Raw genomic sequence first — 16,352 nt, 5'->3', positions numbered from 1 at the left:
CCAATAGTATTTTAGATAAATGAATTTAAATATGATTTAAGAATAATAAATTTTAATTTACAATAGTAAATTTTGAAAAATTTTCATAAATTTTTGGACAACTTAAATTTAATGTGAATATCAATTTTTTTTAAATAAGTTATTAGCTTGGTACACCAGGGAATAATAAAAATCATAATAGAAAAGTTTACAACGAATGAGTACCATTGATTGTAATATATAAACAAAAATCATAATAAAAAGGTTTCCCAGGAATGAGTAACATGTGTACGGATACTCTGCATAATTTCTAACAATTTTAGACAAATAATACATGAAAATCATAATAAAGAGGTTTAGGAATAACATGGAGGGGATACTGTCTACATAACTTCTAATAATTTTACATAGACTTACTTAAGTTCAAGCTTTCTTTTAAGGCAAAATTTCTGATCGCTATCTTAGTCAAGGATGTTGCCACTAATTTACATAATAATTTACGTAAGCCTAAACTGATTCACATTATGCCACAAGAGTTTGGATCTTCGTCACTGAACATGGTAAATAAATCATCCTCCTGCTTGGTGTTGGAAAGTGTATTGAAGCTCTGTTTCTTCACAAATCCGGATGGGGCTCTCTTGTCATACGTCTGTGCAGAGAAAGGTTGGGTAATTGAGTTGTACCGAACGTATGGCCACACTTCTGCACGTTTCCCAGTGCTTTTCACCTTATTCAGCACCTTCTTCTCCTCCACGTATCCTGATACAGTAACTTTGTGCATTTTTCTGTCTATATCCACCGTTCTAACTCCTGCTCATCATTTTCATAGTAACAAAAACAAAAGTTTATTATAGCCATAAAAAAACATAGATTAAATTTATATTTTAGCATAATTTTATTGTAGATTTTGGAATATTTTGAAACACAATGGACACTTGTCTTTTAAATTTTTGCAATAACCAGAAATCAGCAATAAAAATAAGAATGACCAACTCGAATGCAAATTTTGAGAATTACCAGCTAAAATTATAAATTTTATTACAACAGTGTTGTAAAATTTAGCATGTTAAAAGGATATTTAGAGTGATAATTTAAAGGGAGTAGATTTTAAGTGAAAAAAATTGTGAGTTTGAATGGGCAAGTGAGACTTATTGGAGTTTCAGATAAAAAAATGTGAGTTAAAATATGGATTCAGGGTTTTCAAAAACTTCCTGACGCTTCCATTATGAAGAGTCCACCCATAAAATTTGTGATTTTAATGAATCTCTGTCAAATTCTAAACAAATTAAATTCGAAAATAAACAGAAAAAATTTCCAAAATGTCACCCTTAAAGACTACTCAAATTTAAAGTAATAAAATACAATCAATATGAAAACAAGTCCATCACCAACTTCGACCTCTGAAATTTTGGTATTTGGATTTTATTCGCAAGAATCTCATCTAAGTTATGTGTACGATAATCCAAATTCAAATCGTATAATGGCAGGTCAACAATATGTTCAAGTTTAGATCTCATCTCGTTCTTGTATGCGCTCTACTGGAAAATTTCTTTCTGAAAAGCTTGGATCCCAATCCCATTAAAAAATCGAGTGATTTCTGTTGAAAAATAGCTCAGGCTAACAGGAATAAGTGTTGTTCTTATTTCTTTTTGAAAAGCTTGGATCCCAATCACATTAAAAAATTGAGTGGTTTCTGTTGAAAAAATAACTGGGCTAATAGGAATAAGTGTTGTTTTTACCTGACATAGAGGAAAGAGCCTTGTTGATTTTGCGTTCACAGCCATCACAGTCTATCTTCACTTTTATTTCCACAGTCTGTACTCATAACCAGCCAGAACTATCACTGTCAAGCTTAAATTTACATACACCACAAATTAACAAAGAAGGGCATAACTGAGAATAATGAATCCAATACCTGAAGTTGCTTCTTCTTTTTTGTTTTTGCAACTCCTTCAAACAGATCTGAAAAATAATCCAAGGCACCCATTGCACTTCCCAAGATTCTAACTAAAAAAAATGTTGTCTAAAGCTAGTGGCTGACTCTGAATGAAGGCAGAAGCAAAGGATATTCTGGACCTCTCTGTGACTTCAAATTATAATAAGAGCCTTGCTGTGACTTCACTGTAAAACCACTCTAGACAGGTTGGAGGACTTTGTAGAGTACAAAGTTTACAATAATATTGAGACAACTCCCAATACTATTTATAAGGAAATCTGCAATAGGGCGGTGAAGTTAGTGAGTCCTGACAAAAAATAAAATGGGTCCCCTGTGGATGTTGTGTAGAAGTTTCCTGCTATTAGCTTAGGGTTTATTTATGTTTATAATTGTTTGCCTGTGCCTTTTTTTCAGGGAGTTTTTTTTTTTTAATTTTTCCTGTCTTCCTGTGTGGGCAAGTCTTTTTCTTACAAGTTTTAAAGTCTAATAGGTGAAGGCCACGACTCCAAACAAAATGAATAGGGGTCCATTGCGGAAATTGAGTGCAAGTTTGCTGCAATTGGCTTGGGATTGGGGCTTTGCACATTTATTATAAATTTGTGTTTGGTTCTTTACAGAATCACCATGATTTTATACTTATAAATTTGGGTTCGGTTCACCAGACACTTATCATGAGTCTAGAATTGCGCTCTCTCGGGACCAGATTCGATTCACCTAGTTGTGACTAGATTTTTTAAGTTATGTGATTACGTACCATAATCTTAAAATATTATGGTAGACAAAATATTAGTTGTAGCAAATTCACAGGTCTTTCAAAAATAATAAAGATAATTTTGAAATGATCATATTAAAAATAAATAATATAAATAGATTGCTTTAATATAGTATGACTTCAAGTCAACATCATCGAAATGTTGACTGGAAATGCATTACATTATTATGAAATTAAGGTGTAAATTGAGCCTAATGCATACATATATAAAACAAAAGTTTATATATATATATATATATATATTTTTTTTTGTATTAGCTTGTCCAACAAGGCACTTAGCCCCCACGGGTTCAAGATTTGAAATGACCACCTAGGGCCTTCAGATATTTAAAAAACCAAATGAATGTATATATAATTTTGTTCGTTCTTTGAAGAAGGCACTTGGACTTACAGATAAAAAGATGAAGTGTATTGAGGCTGCCAGCGAATGCTAAGCTATGACAAGTGGAATAAAGTAGTTAATTGTATGAAGGAACAAGCAAAGGCTGTTAAATATGACAAAAACATATAGATTCTATACCTATGACCAATGACATTATTATTTTTTTTTGACATATATGTGTTTTTTAATGGGCAGATATATAATTATTGATATGATAATGGTATTTATTAGTGAAATAAACTTTTAAAATATACTATTTTAAATTAAGAAATGATATAATGGGTGGAGAGTCATATTTTACAATGTGGAGTTAACACATGTTTTTCTTAAAATAAAGATAAAAATAAAATAAAATAGAAAAACAATATCAATTATACAAAAAAATGAATATGTATGTTTATTTAATTTTAATTAAAAACATTATAACACATAACAATCTTAATCTCGCCCACGGGGCTTTGGATTGACGGTGAATGGGTGCGCTGTTAAGGCACTCCTTGCGATAGGTCACTGGTTCAATTCCCCGTGGGTACTTAGTTTAGTCTTAACCTAGAAAAAAAAACAATCTTAATCTCACTATAGTCACTTAGTTCATAATACATATTGGTTTAAGATGCAAGAACAAGTAGCTAGGTTCATATGAGGATGCATGATTTGTCGTACCAACAAACATAGTAACAGGAAACAAGGTCTATATCATCCCTTACCTATACCCACTCGCCCTTGGGAAAGAAATTTGTTATGAAACCAGCTCACAAAAAGATAGAAAAGCTAGATCAATGACTTCAAAATCAGCGTCTTCAAGGGGGTAACCTCCTTTACATTACACAAATGAACAATTCTTGGATGATACAAATGACTAAACCTCTTTTCTATATATAGGGGTCTAAGGGCTCACAATATAATCAAAGCCGACATAACAATAATAAGATAAGGGCACAACAATAACAATAGTGGGCTTCTATGGGGCACAATAATAACAATATGGGGACAATAGGGCACAACAATAACAATAAGGGCTACAATGACAATAGTAATGGGGGAATCACTAGTATTATAGGGACCTAACAAAATTCCATGGACTTTGTGGGAGGTTTACCGACAACAAAGAATGAATATAACTAATTTTTCATGGTAGTTGAGAGGTTCAACAAGATGTGTGTTCTGGTGCTGTACAAAAAGACCACCAATAAGAAATAAGCAACAACTTTGTTCTTTAGATAAGTCTAGGTGCACTTTGGAATACCCAGGAGCATCATTTCAAACAGGAGCATGAGATCTCTTAGTGCATTTTGAATTACATTATGGGAAAATAAGGGCACAAAGTTGAAGAAGTCTACAACATTCCATCCTTAGATGGATGGGCAAACAAAAGTAGTCAATAGGATTTTGGTGAAACTTTTTAGGTGTTACAATAAGAAGCATTCAAAGACTTGGGATGAAACTATGGTATATATACAACACTCTTATAATAAAGTAGTCCACACTTCTACTGGTAACTCCCCATTTGAAACTTGTTTTGGATATTTGTCACTTTCACCTTTAGATATTGCATATGGGCAACACAAAGGAATAAAGGAGAATCTTACAAGAGATGCCTTGAAGGCTGAAAAAAATTATAAAAAAGATCAAGAAGATCCATTTACATGTATAGGAGACACTGTAGAAGTCATAGGAAAAATATAAGCCCACATATGATCAACATAAAACAAAGAAGTGGTTCAAGGTGGGAGACAAAATATGGTTACAATTGAACATGGAGAGGCTCTAAGGTTCTAGTAAGAAAATCAAGGCTCTACGGTATGGTCCCTTTGAGATATTGGAAAAGGTGGGAGATAATTCCTATAGATTCATTCTACCCCCATACATGCACATTTACTTAGTAATGAATGTAGAGAATATGAAACTCTATGGGTCTTTCATGGTAAATTAGGAAGATGAACAGGTCCTACCTTCTGTACAGGGTTTGGCACCAGATGCTTAGGTAGAGTTGATAGAAGATATAGTTTTGCAAATGAGGTCTAGAACTATAAGACAGGGGCAACATGACCTCTAGTAGATTTGGTTGAAATGGCAACTTTAAGGCAAAGCTAAAATGGCACACCAGAGAGAAGGTTTAGGAAAAAGTTTCCTCACCTCATTTAGTAGATGCTTTTGGGGATCAAAAGCCTCCCAAAATGGGGAGGTGTGATCTAGATTTGATCATTATATTGTTTTTCATCCATCTTGATGCCTATAAAGTGGAAAAAGTGGAGGAATCAACTCACAAGACCATTTTTATTGGCGAGACCTAGTTTGGCAAATTGGTGTTTGAAACCTTTCAGGCATTTTATGGCATCAAATGTTGTTTGTTGGGGGTAAATCTTTGATGCCTTAGTGTAACACCTATTTTTCATAATATACAAATAAATATCTTTCAACGACACAAGAATCACCTCAATCAGAGTTCGTATGAAAACATTATGCCACTCGGAAGTCGACCCTCTTGTTTTGGCCACTATAATTCAAGACGATGCCATGTGAGCCTCCATTATTCATCGAAAATGGGCTAGCGATATGATTATGATGAATAATACTCTAGAAGAGTATATATTGTAACTTTGGTTAAGATTTGAGGTAGTTAAACCTAACTACTAGTAGGATATCAATTTGTGTTATAACTGGGCCACTAGGAGGAAAAGGGGTTCGATTCTTTTCGAGTGCATTTGTTCCATAAATGAGAAAAATAGTCAAGAGGGATAGGGGGAGAGAGCATAAAGATAGTATTTGTGCACTATAGTAGCCCATGGATCACACATCATACTTCTTTACACTTGCAACTATTTTCTCTTCAGAGAAAAAGAGTAAAATGGCCTCACCTTCTAGCTAGGTTTTCTCCCAAAAGAGTTTCCCATGTTATATCTTGCATAAAATTATGATTTTGTGAGTTTTGATTTTAGTATTTTCTATTTTCTGCAAAAAAAAATAAATTCATGCATACATAATAGACAATAATCTACATATCCATGAATATAAAGAGAAATAAAACCCTAATAATGTAGATTTCATATTTTTAAATATAGTTTTATCATATATGTTGTGACAAACTGTCTAGTGGAATATATCCATGGTAGTTTTCATGGAATGTTCTATTCATCGAGCATGTTTGACCTCTTCATATTCCTTTGCGTTATCCATTGACCTTGACATCAATGTTGGACTTCACCTCACCTTGACATCAATTTTGGACTTCACCTGACCTTGACATCAATGACAATTTGAATGTGCAACACCTCATATCTAGTCATCTCCTTTGCATACCCAATGTGATCTATATCCCCCAATTCTTTTCCAAATATAATTTAATGTTGATTTACCTCCTTTAACACATTATCCCAACTATAAACATGATAAATTCACTCTTAGTTACGTTCCCAAACCTATTCCCTCTATGGACATGCTTGATTTAAATGATTACATCATTCCTTTCCTTTCCCCTCAAAAACCACTCCCCTACCCTCTTCCTAACCATCAATGGTTATTAATTTACCTTTGGTAGTTTTAGACCCACCTTCTATCCATCTTCTATAAAAAGGATTCAAACTTCCCCTTTTTACCTAGAGTATTCCCTTTAAATACATTCAATGCTCCATTAAATATATTATCCATCTTCTTCCCACCCATAAATATGAAGAGACTTAGTAGGGGTGTGGTAGTATTCTTCATCTTGCCAAACTTCCTAAATCAAACCTTTGAAAAGTAAACATTTGTCCCTTGATAACATTAGCATTATTTTAAAATCCAAATAATTTATTATGAATATAATTCATAACAAAATAAAATAAATACAAATAATGTAAATGATAAATAATCAAATATTTATTATGTTAATTAGTCATCAAGTTAAGTGAAAAGGCATGTCTAAAAGACATGCCCAATCGTGAAGGGACACCTACCTAGTATATATGCGGGTCCTCGTTGTAACATTCTACATCACTTGTTCAAGTTAAGTGAAAAGGCATGTCTAAAAGACATGCCCAATTGTGAAGGGACACCTGCCTAGTATATATGCAGGTTCTCATTGTAACACTCTACAACACTTGTACATTTATATATATATGATAAATTATTATTACAAATATCTTTTGTGTATTTATATATTCAAGTCAACAAGCTATAAGTTTTTTTGCTTCAATTATCAGAGCCATGCTGCACAATATAACCATGTGAGTCCTTGAACGTTGTTCACCACACAATATGTCATTAAGTTTTCACCCTGAATTCATTGAGAAGTTTCATAAAATTCAAGAAAAACTTTAGCAATGAGAAGAATAATATGCAGAAGTTAAAGCACGTATAAAGGAAATTGATAATAAGGAAGATGGTAGGGACAGTGAAGAAGCAAAACAAGAGGAAGCAAGAGAAAAAGTCTTTTCTCAGATATTGGGTTCTGACATCATAGAGGTTATTAGAGAGAGTTCATTTTGATTATGTGGATGTGTCGCAAAAGGAATGCGAGGATATCCTTAACTCAATGGAGGATGTTGGAAAATTACAATGTACACAGCAAGGAAAGCATGTTAATCATTCAAGTGGACAAGTTGTCTTTGAGTTTTCTGATAATGTTTTTTCACATGAAGATATGATTCCCCAATTGGATGGTACCGGGGATGACCTGACAAGAAATCTTGAATTTACATCCATGGCAAAGGAAAAGAAAGGAAGGAAGGATATAAAGGCCTTTTTAAATGCTTCTGACAATATTTCAGAAGGAGTCTCCTCATCATCTTCTGGAGTTGAGTTGGCTAGAACATGAGCATTATGGGGTTCATTGCCCATAGCTACTAGTAGCAGAATTCAAAAGGAGTCAAAAGTTTTAGGGGAGAAAAATCATTCCCTGAAGTTGGAAAATCCAACTAAAGTAAAGGAGCAGTCTTTAAGGGACTTAAGGAGAAAAAAATGTAGTAGGAGGCTTGAAATATCTGAATCAAAATGTCCTATATCTCCAAAGAAGATGGCTATGGATAGGCAGATCCAGGATGATTTGTTTAATTCAATGTGTGCCATTTGTGATAATGGTGGAGAACTTCTAGGTTGTGAGGGACCTTGCATGAGGGTTTTCCATCCAAGTAGAGAATCTGGCGCTGATTCCAATTGTAAATCACTAGGTTTAACAAAGGCACAAGTGAGGGATATACAAAACTTCTATTGCCTGAACTGTAAGTATAAGCGGCATCAATGCTTTATTGGTGGAAAGTTGGGCTCCTCTAACAAGTCACCAGGAGCAGAGGTATTCAAATGCATTTTTGCAACATGTGGATGCTTCTACCATCCCTAGTGCGTAACAAAGATTATTTCTTCAGAAGATGAGACATAAGACCTTGGGAAAAAAATTGCTAATGGAAAACAATTTACGTGCCCTATTCATTAATGTTTTGTTTGCAAGCATACAAAAAGCAAGGAAGATGAAAATATGCAATTTGCCATTTGTCGACACTGTCCAAGAGCATATCATAAAAATGTTTGCCAAAATCCATTTTCTTTGATGAGACTGATGATGAACCACAACGGGATTGGGATGATCTCATCCCGAATAGGATTTCAATATATTGCAACACAGTTGGTTGCCTAGATCCCAATTGAGAAATTCTCTCGATAACAACTCTTGAGGCTATCAGTCATCTATTAACGTCTTTGGACTAAAATATGTTAAATGTCGAGATTAAGATAGTTGACTCACAAGCGTCTTATAAAAATAGAGTACTAACTTGTGTAACTAAATCAAAAGTAGATCGGGATAACAATAACGTTAACATTGGTGGCATCCATGAAACTTAAACTAGATTCCATGATGCTCGTCCACGCTACAGGTCCTCTTGACGAAGTTTCCATCCTGACACCCCATTGACCATCAACATCTGCAGCATAAATTCTTGACCAATCGATGTATCGATCTGCCGTGTCTTTTTTATCTGGTGTATCAATCCATTGTCGATTCATATTCATTGGGTTCATTTAGTGACATATATTTTTAATTCTAACTTTGTTATCAATTGTGGAGGCCCAAAAAGGACTTCTGCTACAAGAGTTGTTTATGAGCAGGAGAGCAGAACACTCAATGCAACCCCATTTAATGTCAATGATGCAAAAAAATGAGGAGTCAGCAACACTGTATATATTTTGGACTTTGACAATCGAGATTATATAGCAACAACCTCCATGTTGTTGACCCACACAACAGACTCTCCATCGTCCCTTTTTAAATCCCTGCGACTGTGGAAACCTTGTCCGTGTGCTCTTTCATCTTTTTTCGCTTTCGTTGTTCCCCTGGAGCCTTCATGTCTCCTATGGTTTATCCTTCTTGCTCTGGACTCTTTCCAGTCCTTCTCCTTTTTATTTTGTGTCGCTCCTTTTTCCCCGATTGATATTGGTATTTATAACCATAGCGAATATTTATTTACTTATTTTATTATTATTATTATTTATTTATTTATCTATTTTATATTATATATCTATATATATATATATATATATTTATTTATTTATCTATTAACGAATATATATTATTATTATTTATTTATTTGCTTTTTTTTATTATTTATTTTATTTAACTATCATCTTACATTTACCTTATTTATATAAAAGTGAGGTCTCCAATTTAACTAATTCCCATTTAAGTAAAAAAATTTAATTATTAAATTATTCATTTTTTACTAATTAATAATGTAAAACCCCTTCTAATATTATTTCATTTATTATATATTTATATATAGGTATGGTCATTAACTATCTTTCCTTTAAATATTCAATTTGACTTTTTGACTGTCCCTAAGTCATAGCTAGCCGTTGATCTAGATAGCTGTTGGAGGATTCGCTCAGACTATTTATCATGCAAAGCTGGATCTGTTTCTTCAACTTGTCCTGATGATGAGCCACAGTTGCTGGTTCGAAACGCGTCGACAAAGATCTTTCAATATGTGATTTACGCCGAAGCTCTTCTTACAACTGTTATGGATCACAAAAGTTTCAATTCAACAATTAATTAAATTATTTAAAAAAAATGAGGCGAGAGGAAAATGGATTAAGCTCAACGGTACTGCTTACACATGCTCAAAAGAGTAGGAAACATAGAAGAGATTGTCGTCAATTAAGTTTTGAGGACAAATCTTTTCGAAGAGGAAGGCAATGTTATGAATATAATTCATAACAAAATAAAATAAATATAAATAATGTAAATGATAAGTAATCAAATAATGATTATGTTAATTAGTCATCAAGTTAAGTGAAAAGGCATGTTTGAAAGGCATGCCCAATCGTGAAGGGACACCTGCCTAGTATATATGCGGATCCTCATTGTAACATTCTACATCACTTGTTCAAGTTAAGCGAAAATGCATGTCTAAAAGACATGCCCAATCATGAAGGGACACCTGCCTAGTATATATGTGGGTCCTCATTGTAACTTACTACTACATCACTTGTATATGTATATATATATATATATATATATATATATATATATATATATATATATATATATATATATATATATCGAGAGAGAGAGAGAGAGAGAGAGAGAGAGAGAGAGAGTAAATTATTATTACAAATACCTTTTGTGTATTTTTACGTTAAATGCAACAAGCTATAAGTTTTGTTGCTTCATAATCCCAATAAAATTATTTTAAAAGTCGATAAAGGAAACATTATGGTAGTCATAAATACTTTTGACTACAAATCTAAACTCCAGTACCTTCTTTCATCTTCTTTTTATAAAGCTCTTTTTGGGACCCTGATTAATGTCACAACTAGCTTAATCACTAAAGCCATCAAATATTCTTCTTTGGACCTTTTTCTTTGAAAAATGTTTTATTACTAATAACCCTTAAATCTTAAGAATCTATAGGAAACCCAAAATTCATAACAAGACATCTTTCATAGGCCTACACTGAGTTCTATAAGAACACTCAATTATTCTCTAAATCACTTTCTTTTTTATAAGCTCCAATAGTTTATTGGAAAATATCCCTTATTTATTAAAGACTCTTTTGATTTTACTCAAACAATTTGACGTCTTCACCTTGATGAACCTGACATCATGGTTAATTTCGATGTTGTCTCCTTATTCACAAAAAATCATATTCCCAAAACTCTTTACCTTATTCTTAAATTGCTCAAGACCCTAAAAACCTTTATCTTATTGAATTTTTCTTTACCTCCACTTTCTTCACCTTTAAAGGAATACACTATAAACAAATAGAAGGTACAAACATGGCTCATATTTATCCCCAATGGTTGCTAATATTTTTATCAAAAATTTTGATGCTTTAGTGTTAAACAACTCTCATTCAAAGCCAAAATGTTGGTTTCAATTTGTTGATGATATGTTGATTGTTTGGTCTTAGGTATTTCCCATGTTGAACTATTTCTTCAACCATCTTAATAGCATTCCTGCACCTCTCTACATCCAATATACTATGAAAATACAAAATGATAACTCTCTTCCCTTTCTGGATGTTCTCATCTCCCATCAACTTATGGAAATCCTTAGCCACCAAGTCCATAAAAAAAATACTCACTTTCACATATACCCTCATGTCCATTCTTATCATAATTGAACCCAAAAATCTAACATTCTTAAAATGATGGTAATGTGAGCCATTCAAATCTTTCCCCCGTCACTTTCACAAAGAGAATCACCCCTTGCTAAGGGGATTGTTGTTAATGGTTACTCAATCACTCAAACCAATAAATATTTTTGCTCAGTCCTCTGTTCTAAATACAAAAACTCTCCTCCTCCAACTCTTATTTCTATTCCCTATATTAAAGGTATTACTGATAATATTTCTAATATCCTAGCTAAATAGAATATAAAAACTCTTTTTAAACCCCATAAAACCCTTAAACAATTATTTAGAATTGCTAAGGATAAATTTGATACTATGCTTGGCTAAAGAGTTTTTCAAGTCCCATGTTTACGTGGAAAATCAGTATATTGGCTAAACTGAAATATATTTTAAAACCCATATCAAGGAGCATATAACTAACATATCAAGATAACAAGAGGACATGGGGGTGGGGGAATGTTGTATTAATGTGTTAGGTGAGATTTTGTAGTGAAGTCTTAGATCAAAATATATTAATAACCATTATATTAACACAATAGATGATATGTTGTAGTGAAGCCTTAGATCAAAAAATAATAACGACCAACGTAGTTCCATCTTAATCTTGAATATAGAAAGCACCAAGAGGGATCAAATCTGTTGAGGTGAAAACCTCTTTTAGAGTCCAAAACATGAACACATGTTTTTCACCTCGTGTGATTTTATCCCTCTCAATGCTTGATAGATATGGGTTTAAGATGGATCTACTTGATTCTTATATGCATGTGTACAATGAATGGAGCCCATGCTAAGCATAAAATAAAATGTTTCAACCATAAGAAATATATTTTCAATTGATTTATATAAAGTGCATAGTTGAAATTAAAATATTTTAGTTAACATGAACATTGAAATTTGCTATTTATGATCAACTTTAAAATATTTTCTCTACTTTTTCTCTATATAAAAATAAGTTGATATTGAATTATATTATTTAAGATGGATATTCAAAAGCTATGGCTGGGATGAAAATGACACAGATGTGTAATTGTTTGTTTCCATACTCAATAGGTTAAGCACAGAAGGAATTACTCATCACTCTCATCGTGAAGTGGGTATGACACATTCAATTGATAATGGCGTTAATTTAAACTATTAATAAATATTTATATTTATTTCTATTTTTTTACTATGGTTGATATTGCTTTTTTATTTAGAGAGTATTTTATTTTTATTTTAAAAAGGGATACTTGTGATCACATAAGAAAATACACTTCTCCCTTTGTACTGCTAAAAAAAGAATAATATCAAATCAATTGAAAAGGTAATAAGATGTAAAATGTAAACAATTTCTTTGGGAAAAAATTCATAATAATTACAAACAATTTCTTTAGTAAAAAATTCATAATAATTAGAAACAATTTCTCCAGGAAAAAATTCATAATATGCATATCATATTAAAAGAAAATTGAATAATGATTATTCATATTCACAACCATGATATTTCAGACCTTCATATTTAAATTTAATTAATAAACATATAACAAGTAAATACTTATAATAAACTCTTTATATATACAAAATTAATGATATGCATATCAAATTTAAAAATTAAATTAGGACTTTGTATAATATATGTCAAAGAAAAATGTCAAGAGCATATGTATATAATTTTATGTATTATCAAGGTTGTAATAAAATAAAAAATAAAAATATTTCTATATACAGATATGTGAAATTTATATACAATATAAATAGTATTATTAAAAATTAGCATATATACATCTTAACTGAGGAGTACTAAGGGGATTTAAATCTCTTGAGATATAAACTCTAACCTTTTCTTATATTTTGCACTCAAAATGAGGTTTTCATATGGTTGGTAATGAAAAAGATTGTTAAATAGACCTGTAAGGAAATTACTTTTAAATTTTTTAGACTATCATCCTTGTTGCTTTGAGCTTCCTAGGATGTGCTATAATAAACACGGGTAATTTATTTATTATTTGACATGAAAGTGAGATGTATCATTTCAAAAACAAAACAAAAAATCAATATTAATCATAAATAAATATTCACCTTAAGTAGAATAATTTAATGTCAATGTTATCTCTATATCTTTCCTTTATGCTAAAGAGGTGGAGTTTAATAGTTCTATATTTTTTTTAAAAATAGAAATGATAATATTTTATATAAAATTTGCACCTAGTTGTGAAAAGTAGCTAGGAGGTAAGTTACATGAACACCTCTCATAGCTCAATTTCCTGAAAATTTGAGATTGAGCATATTGATTCAATCTAAATCCTCAATCATGAACTGCACAATACAAAAAAATGTTCCGCTTCTAACTAAAAGTTTCCAAAATACCCCTAAGATCCAAATATATTTGCATCCCATTCTAATCTAACTGTCACTTCAATTTTGAATGGATTCTAATTTTTCTTGGTGAGAGATATTTCACCTTCTTTCAAAATTGTGTCAATCCCAAGTTATCTAATGAATCTAGATGGTCACCCATCTAAAGATGATCTCTACTAGCATCATCATCCTTTTATCCCCTTAATGACTCCTCCTCATCTGCTTGATATTCCCAGGAAGTGATCCGGATTTAAACAGGAACGCAACAAATTATAGATATAAGCATAAATACAAATATGGAGTAGAAATAACACTTCATTTCATTAATATCAAATACTGAAATATGCTTACAAACAGAATGGAAATAAGACTAGCTCGGGCGATGATAGTTTATCTCCAAGAAGAGATGTGGTGGCTACATGCCTCTAAAATACGTTATAATGAGGCTCAAGGGCCTTTTTATTATTGAACAATAAGAGAAAACCCTAAACAACCAAAACCCTAACCCGAGGAGATGTAACACCAAGAGTTTATGGGCCCCGTTGGGGTGAGTTAGATAGCCAACTTCCCGGGGTCGCGACTTGGTAATATTATCTCCGTTTGACATGCATGATAACCCGTTGGAAATATCTCTTTGAGGAATACGACGGAAATGACAATTTTAGAGAAAAAATCGCTGGTGGTAGATTGCCAAAAAAATGTCGTTTAGGGCGTCAAAATGGCTCCAGAAGTTTAGGACCCGAAAAACTGTTAAAAATAGTAAACTGTGCTACAATTAAGGAAATTGAAAAACTAAAAGAAACAATGGTGGGGGTCCAAGTGGAATTGGCAGGTGGCCACCAATATCCACCTGGATCATTCCTCCCACCTTAGGAAGCAATGGTCCCCATTGCATTGAGTTCCTCCACGAGATGAGGAAACTTCTGCTGAACTTGGTCCTTGGTGAGCAACTTGCCCTGGTGAAGAAGTTGGCCTACTTTGACAACTCAATACGGCTGGATCTTCTGCTGGCAAGTGTTCTTGATCCGCATTTCCATGATCCGATCAGTTGTGACTTGCTCCATGCAATCTGGATTTAACTCTGTAGGTGTGAGTTGTTCTGCAATGTCTGATGTGTCCAGCAAAGGTGGGAAGTATGGTTGAAGGCGGTCCACATTGAACACTAGGTGTAGGCCAAGGAATGGGGGAATGCTGAGCTCAAATGCATTGTTTCCCATATCCTTGGTGATGGTGTAAGGTCCATATCGGAGTGGTCTGAGTTTATTATAGGCTCCGATAAGGCGTTCCTTCTGCAAATGAAACCATACTTTGTCGCCCACCCGAAACTTGTGTGGCACGTGACGTTGGTCATGCCATTGATTGTACTTTGCATTTGATTTCTCCAGAATGTCATGGACCTGCTGGGGGATATGTTGGAGGTGCTCAATGAAGCAGTTTTCCTTATCGGCTTCCAACTAGACATGAGTCGAATCTGCTTGAGTAGCTGCAAATGGTATGGCCACATCAATGGGGCATAGTGGCTAGAATCCCAAGCCCACCTAAAAAGGGCTATGCCCAGTTGAATTGTGGAGAGACTAGTTATAGCTGTGCTGGACATAGGGAAGGCTCTCATCCCATGTGCGTGGATGCTTTGAGTTGTACATGTGCAGAATGTGTATGATCATCCTGTTGACGACCTCTATCTGGCCATCAGTCTAAGGATGGAAAGTTGTGGACTTAGTGAGCTTGGTGTCCAACATCGACTAGAGACTGGACCAAAATGTATTGAGGAACCTGCTATCTTGATCTGAGATGATAGACTATGAGATCCCAAAGTGTACCCACACTCATTCAAAGAAGAGTTTAGTGGTGGTTTCTGCTATTATATTCTTCTTGCAGGCCGCCAGAATGACCATCTTTGAGAATTTGTCGATGACCACAAAAACACAGTCATTGCCATGCTTAGTAGAAGGAAGGTCCGACATGTAATCCATGGGGATTGATCCCCAAGGTCGACTAGGGGTAGGTAGCGAAGTATAGAGGACTTGTTTCTTGATGGTTGGTTTGGAAATGGTGCAAGCAGTGTAGGATTTGATGTACTTACCAACATCCTGTCAAAGATTCAGCCAGTAGAAATACTTCTGCATTACTGACATTGTTTTCTCGAACCCAAAATGCCTAGCGGCCCAACTGTAGTGCGCTTCCCAAATCATCTTGGCTCGCTCGCTTGAAGGAACACAAAGGTGTCCCAGGTGGCATGGTAGGGCATCCTGGAGGTGAAAATCTGCAACTTGTTAACCCTCCAAGGGCCTCTAGTATGTGTGGCCGAACTCTGGGTCGCTTTTGTAGAGAAGTGGCCAATTA

At 33.6% G+C, this 16,352-nt stretch overlaps 1 protein-coding gene across 1 annotated transcript; it reads right to left on the bottom strand.

The window, feature by feature from the left end:
* Positions 1–336: 336 nt before the first annotated feature.
* Positions 337–2,130, bottom strand: LOC149163923 (heavy metal-associated isoprenylated plant protein 20-like). Its single transcript, XM_089430839.1, has 3 exons — positions 1,895–2,130; positions 1,719–1,794; positions 337–789 (listed from the first exon to the last, which is right to left on the bottom strand). The coding sequence occupies exons 1-3, from the start codon at positions 1,964–1,966 to the stop codon at positions 497–499; spliced, it is 441 nt and encodes a 146-aa protein (XP_089286965.1). The 5' UTR covers positions 1,967–2,130; the 3' UTR covers positions 337–496.
* Between the last annotated feature and the right edge of the window lie 14,222 nt (positions 2,131–16,352).

Source organism: Pinus tabuliformis, chromosome 5_1 (genome assembly GCF_031772625.1).
Source record: "Pinus tabuliformis cultivar Carrire ecotype Pingquan chromosome 5_1, CPIR1, whole genome shotgun sequence".
Lineage (NCBI taxonomy): Eukaryota > Viridiplantae > Streptophyta > Pinopsida > Pinales > Pinaceae > Pinus > Pinus tabuliformis.
The sequence above is the reverse complement of the archived record's forward strand: the minus strand, read 5'-3'. Positions and strand labels throughout refer to the sequence as shown.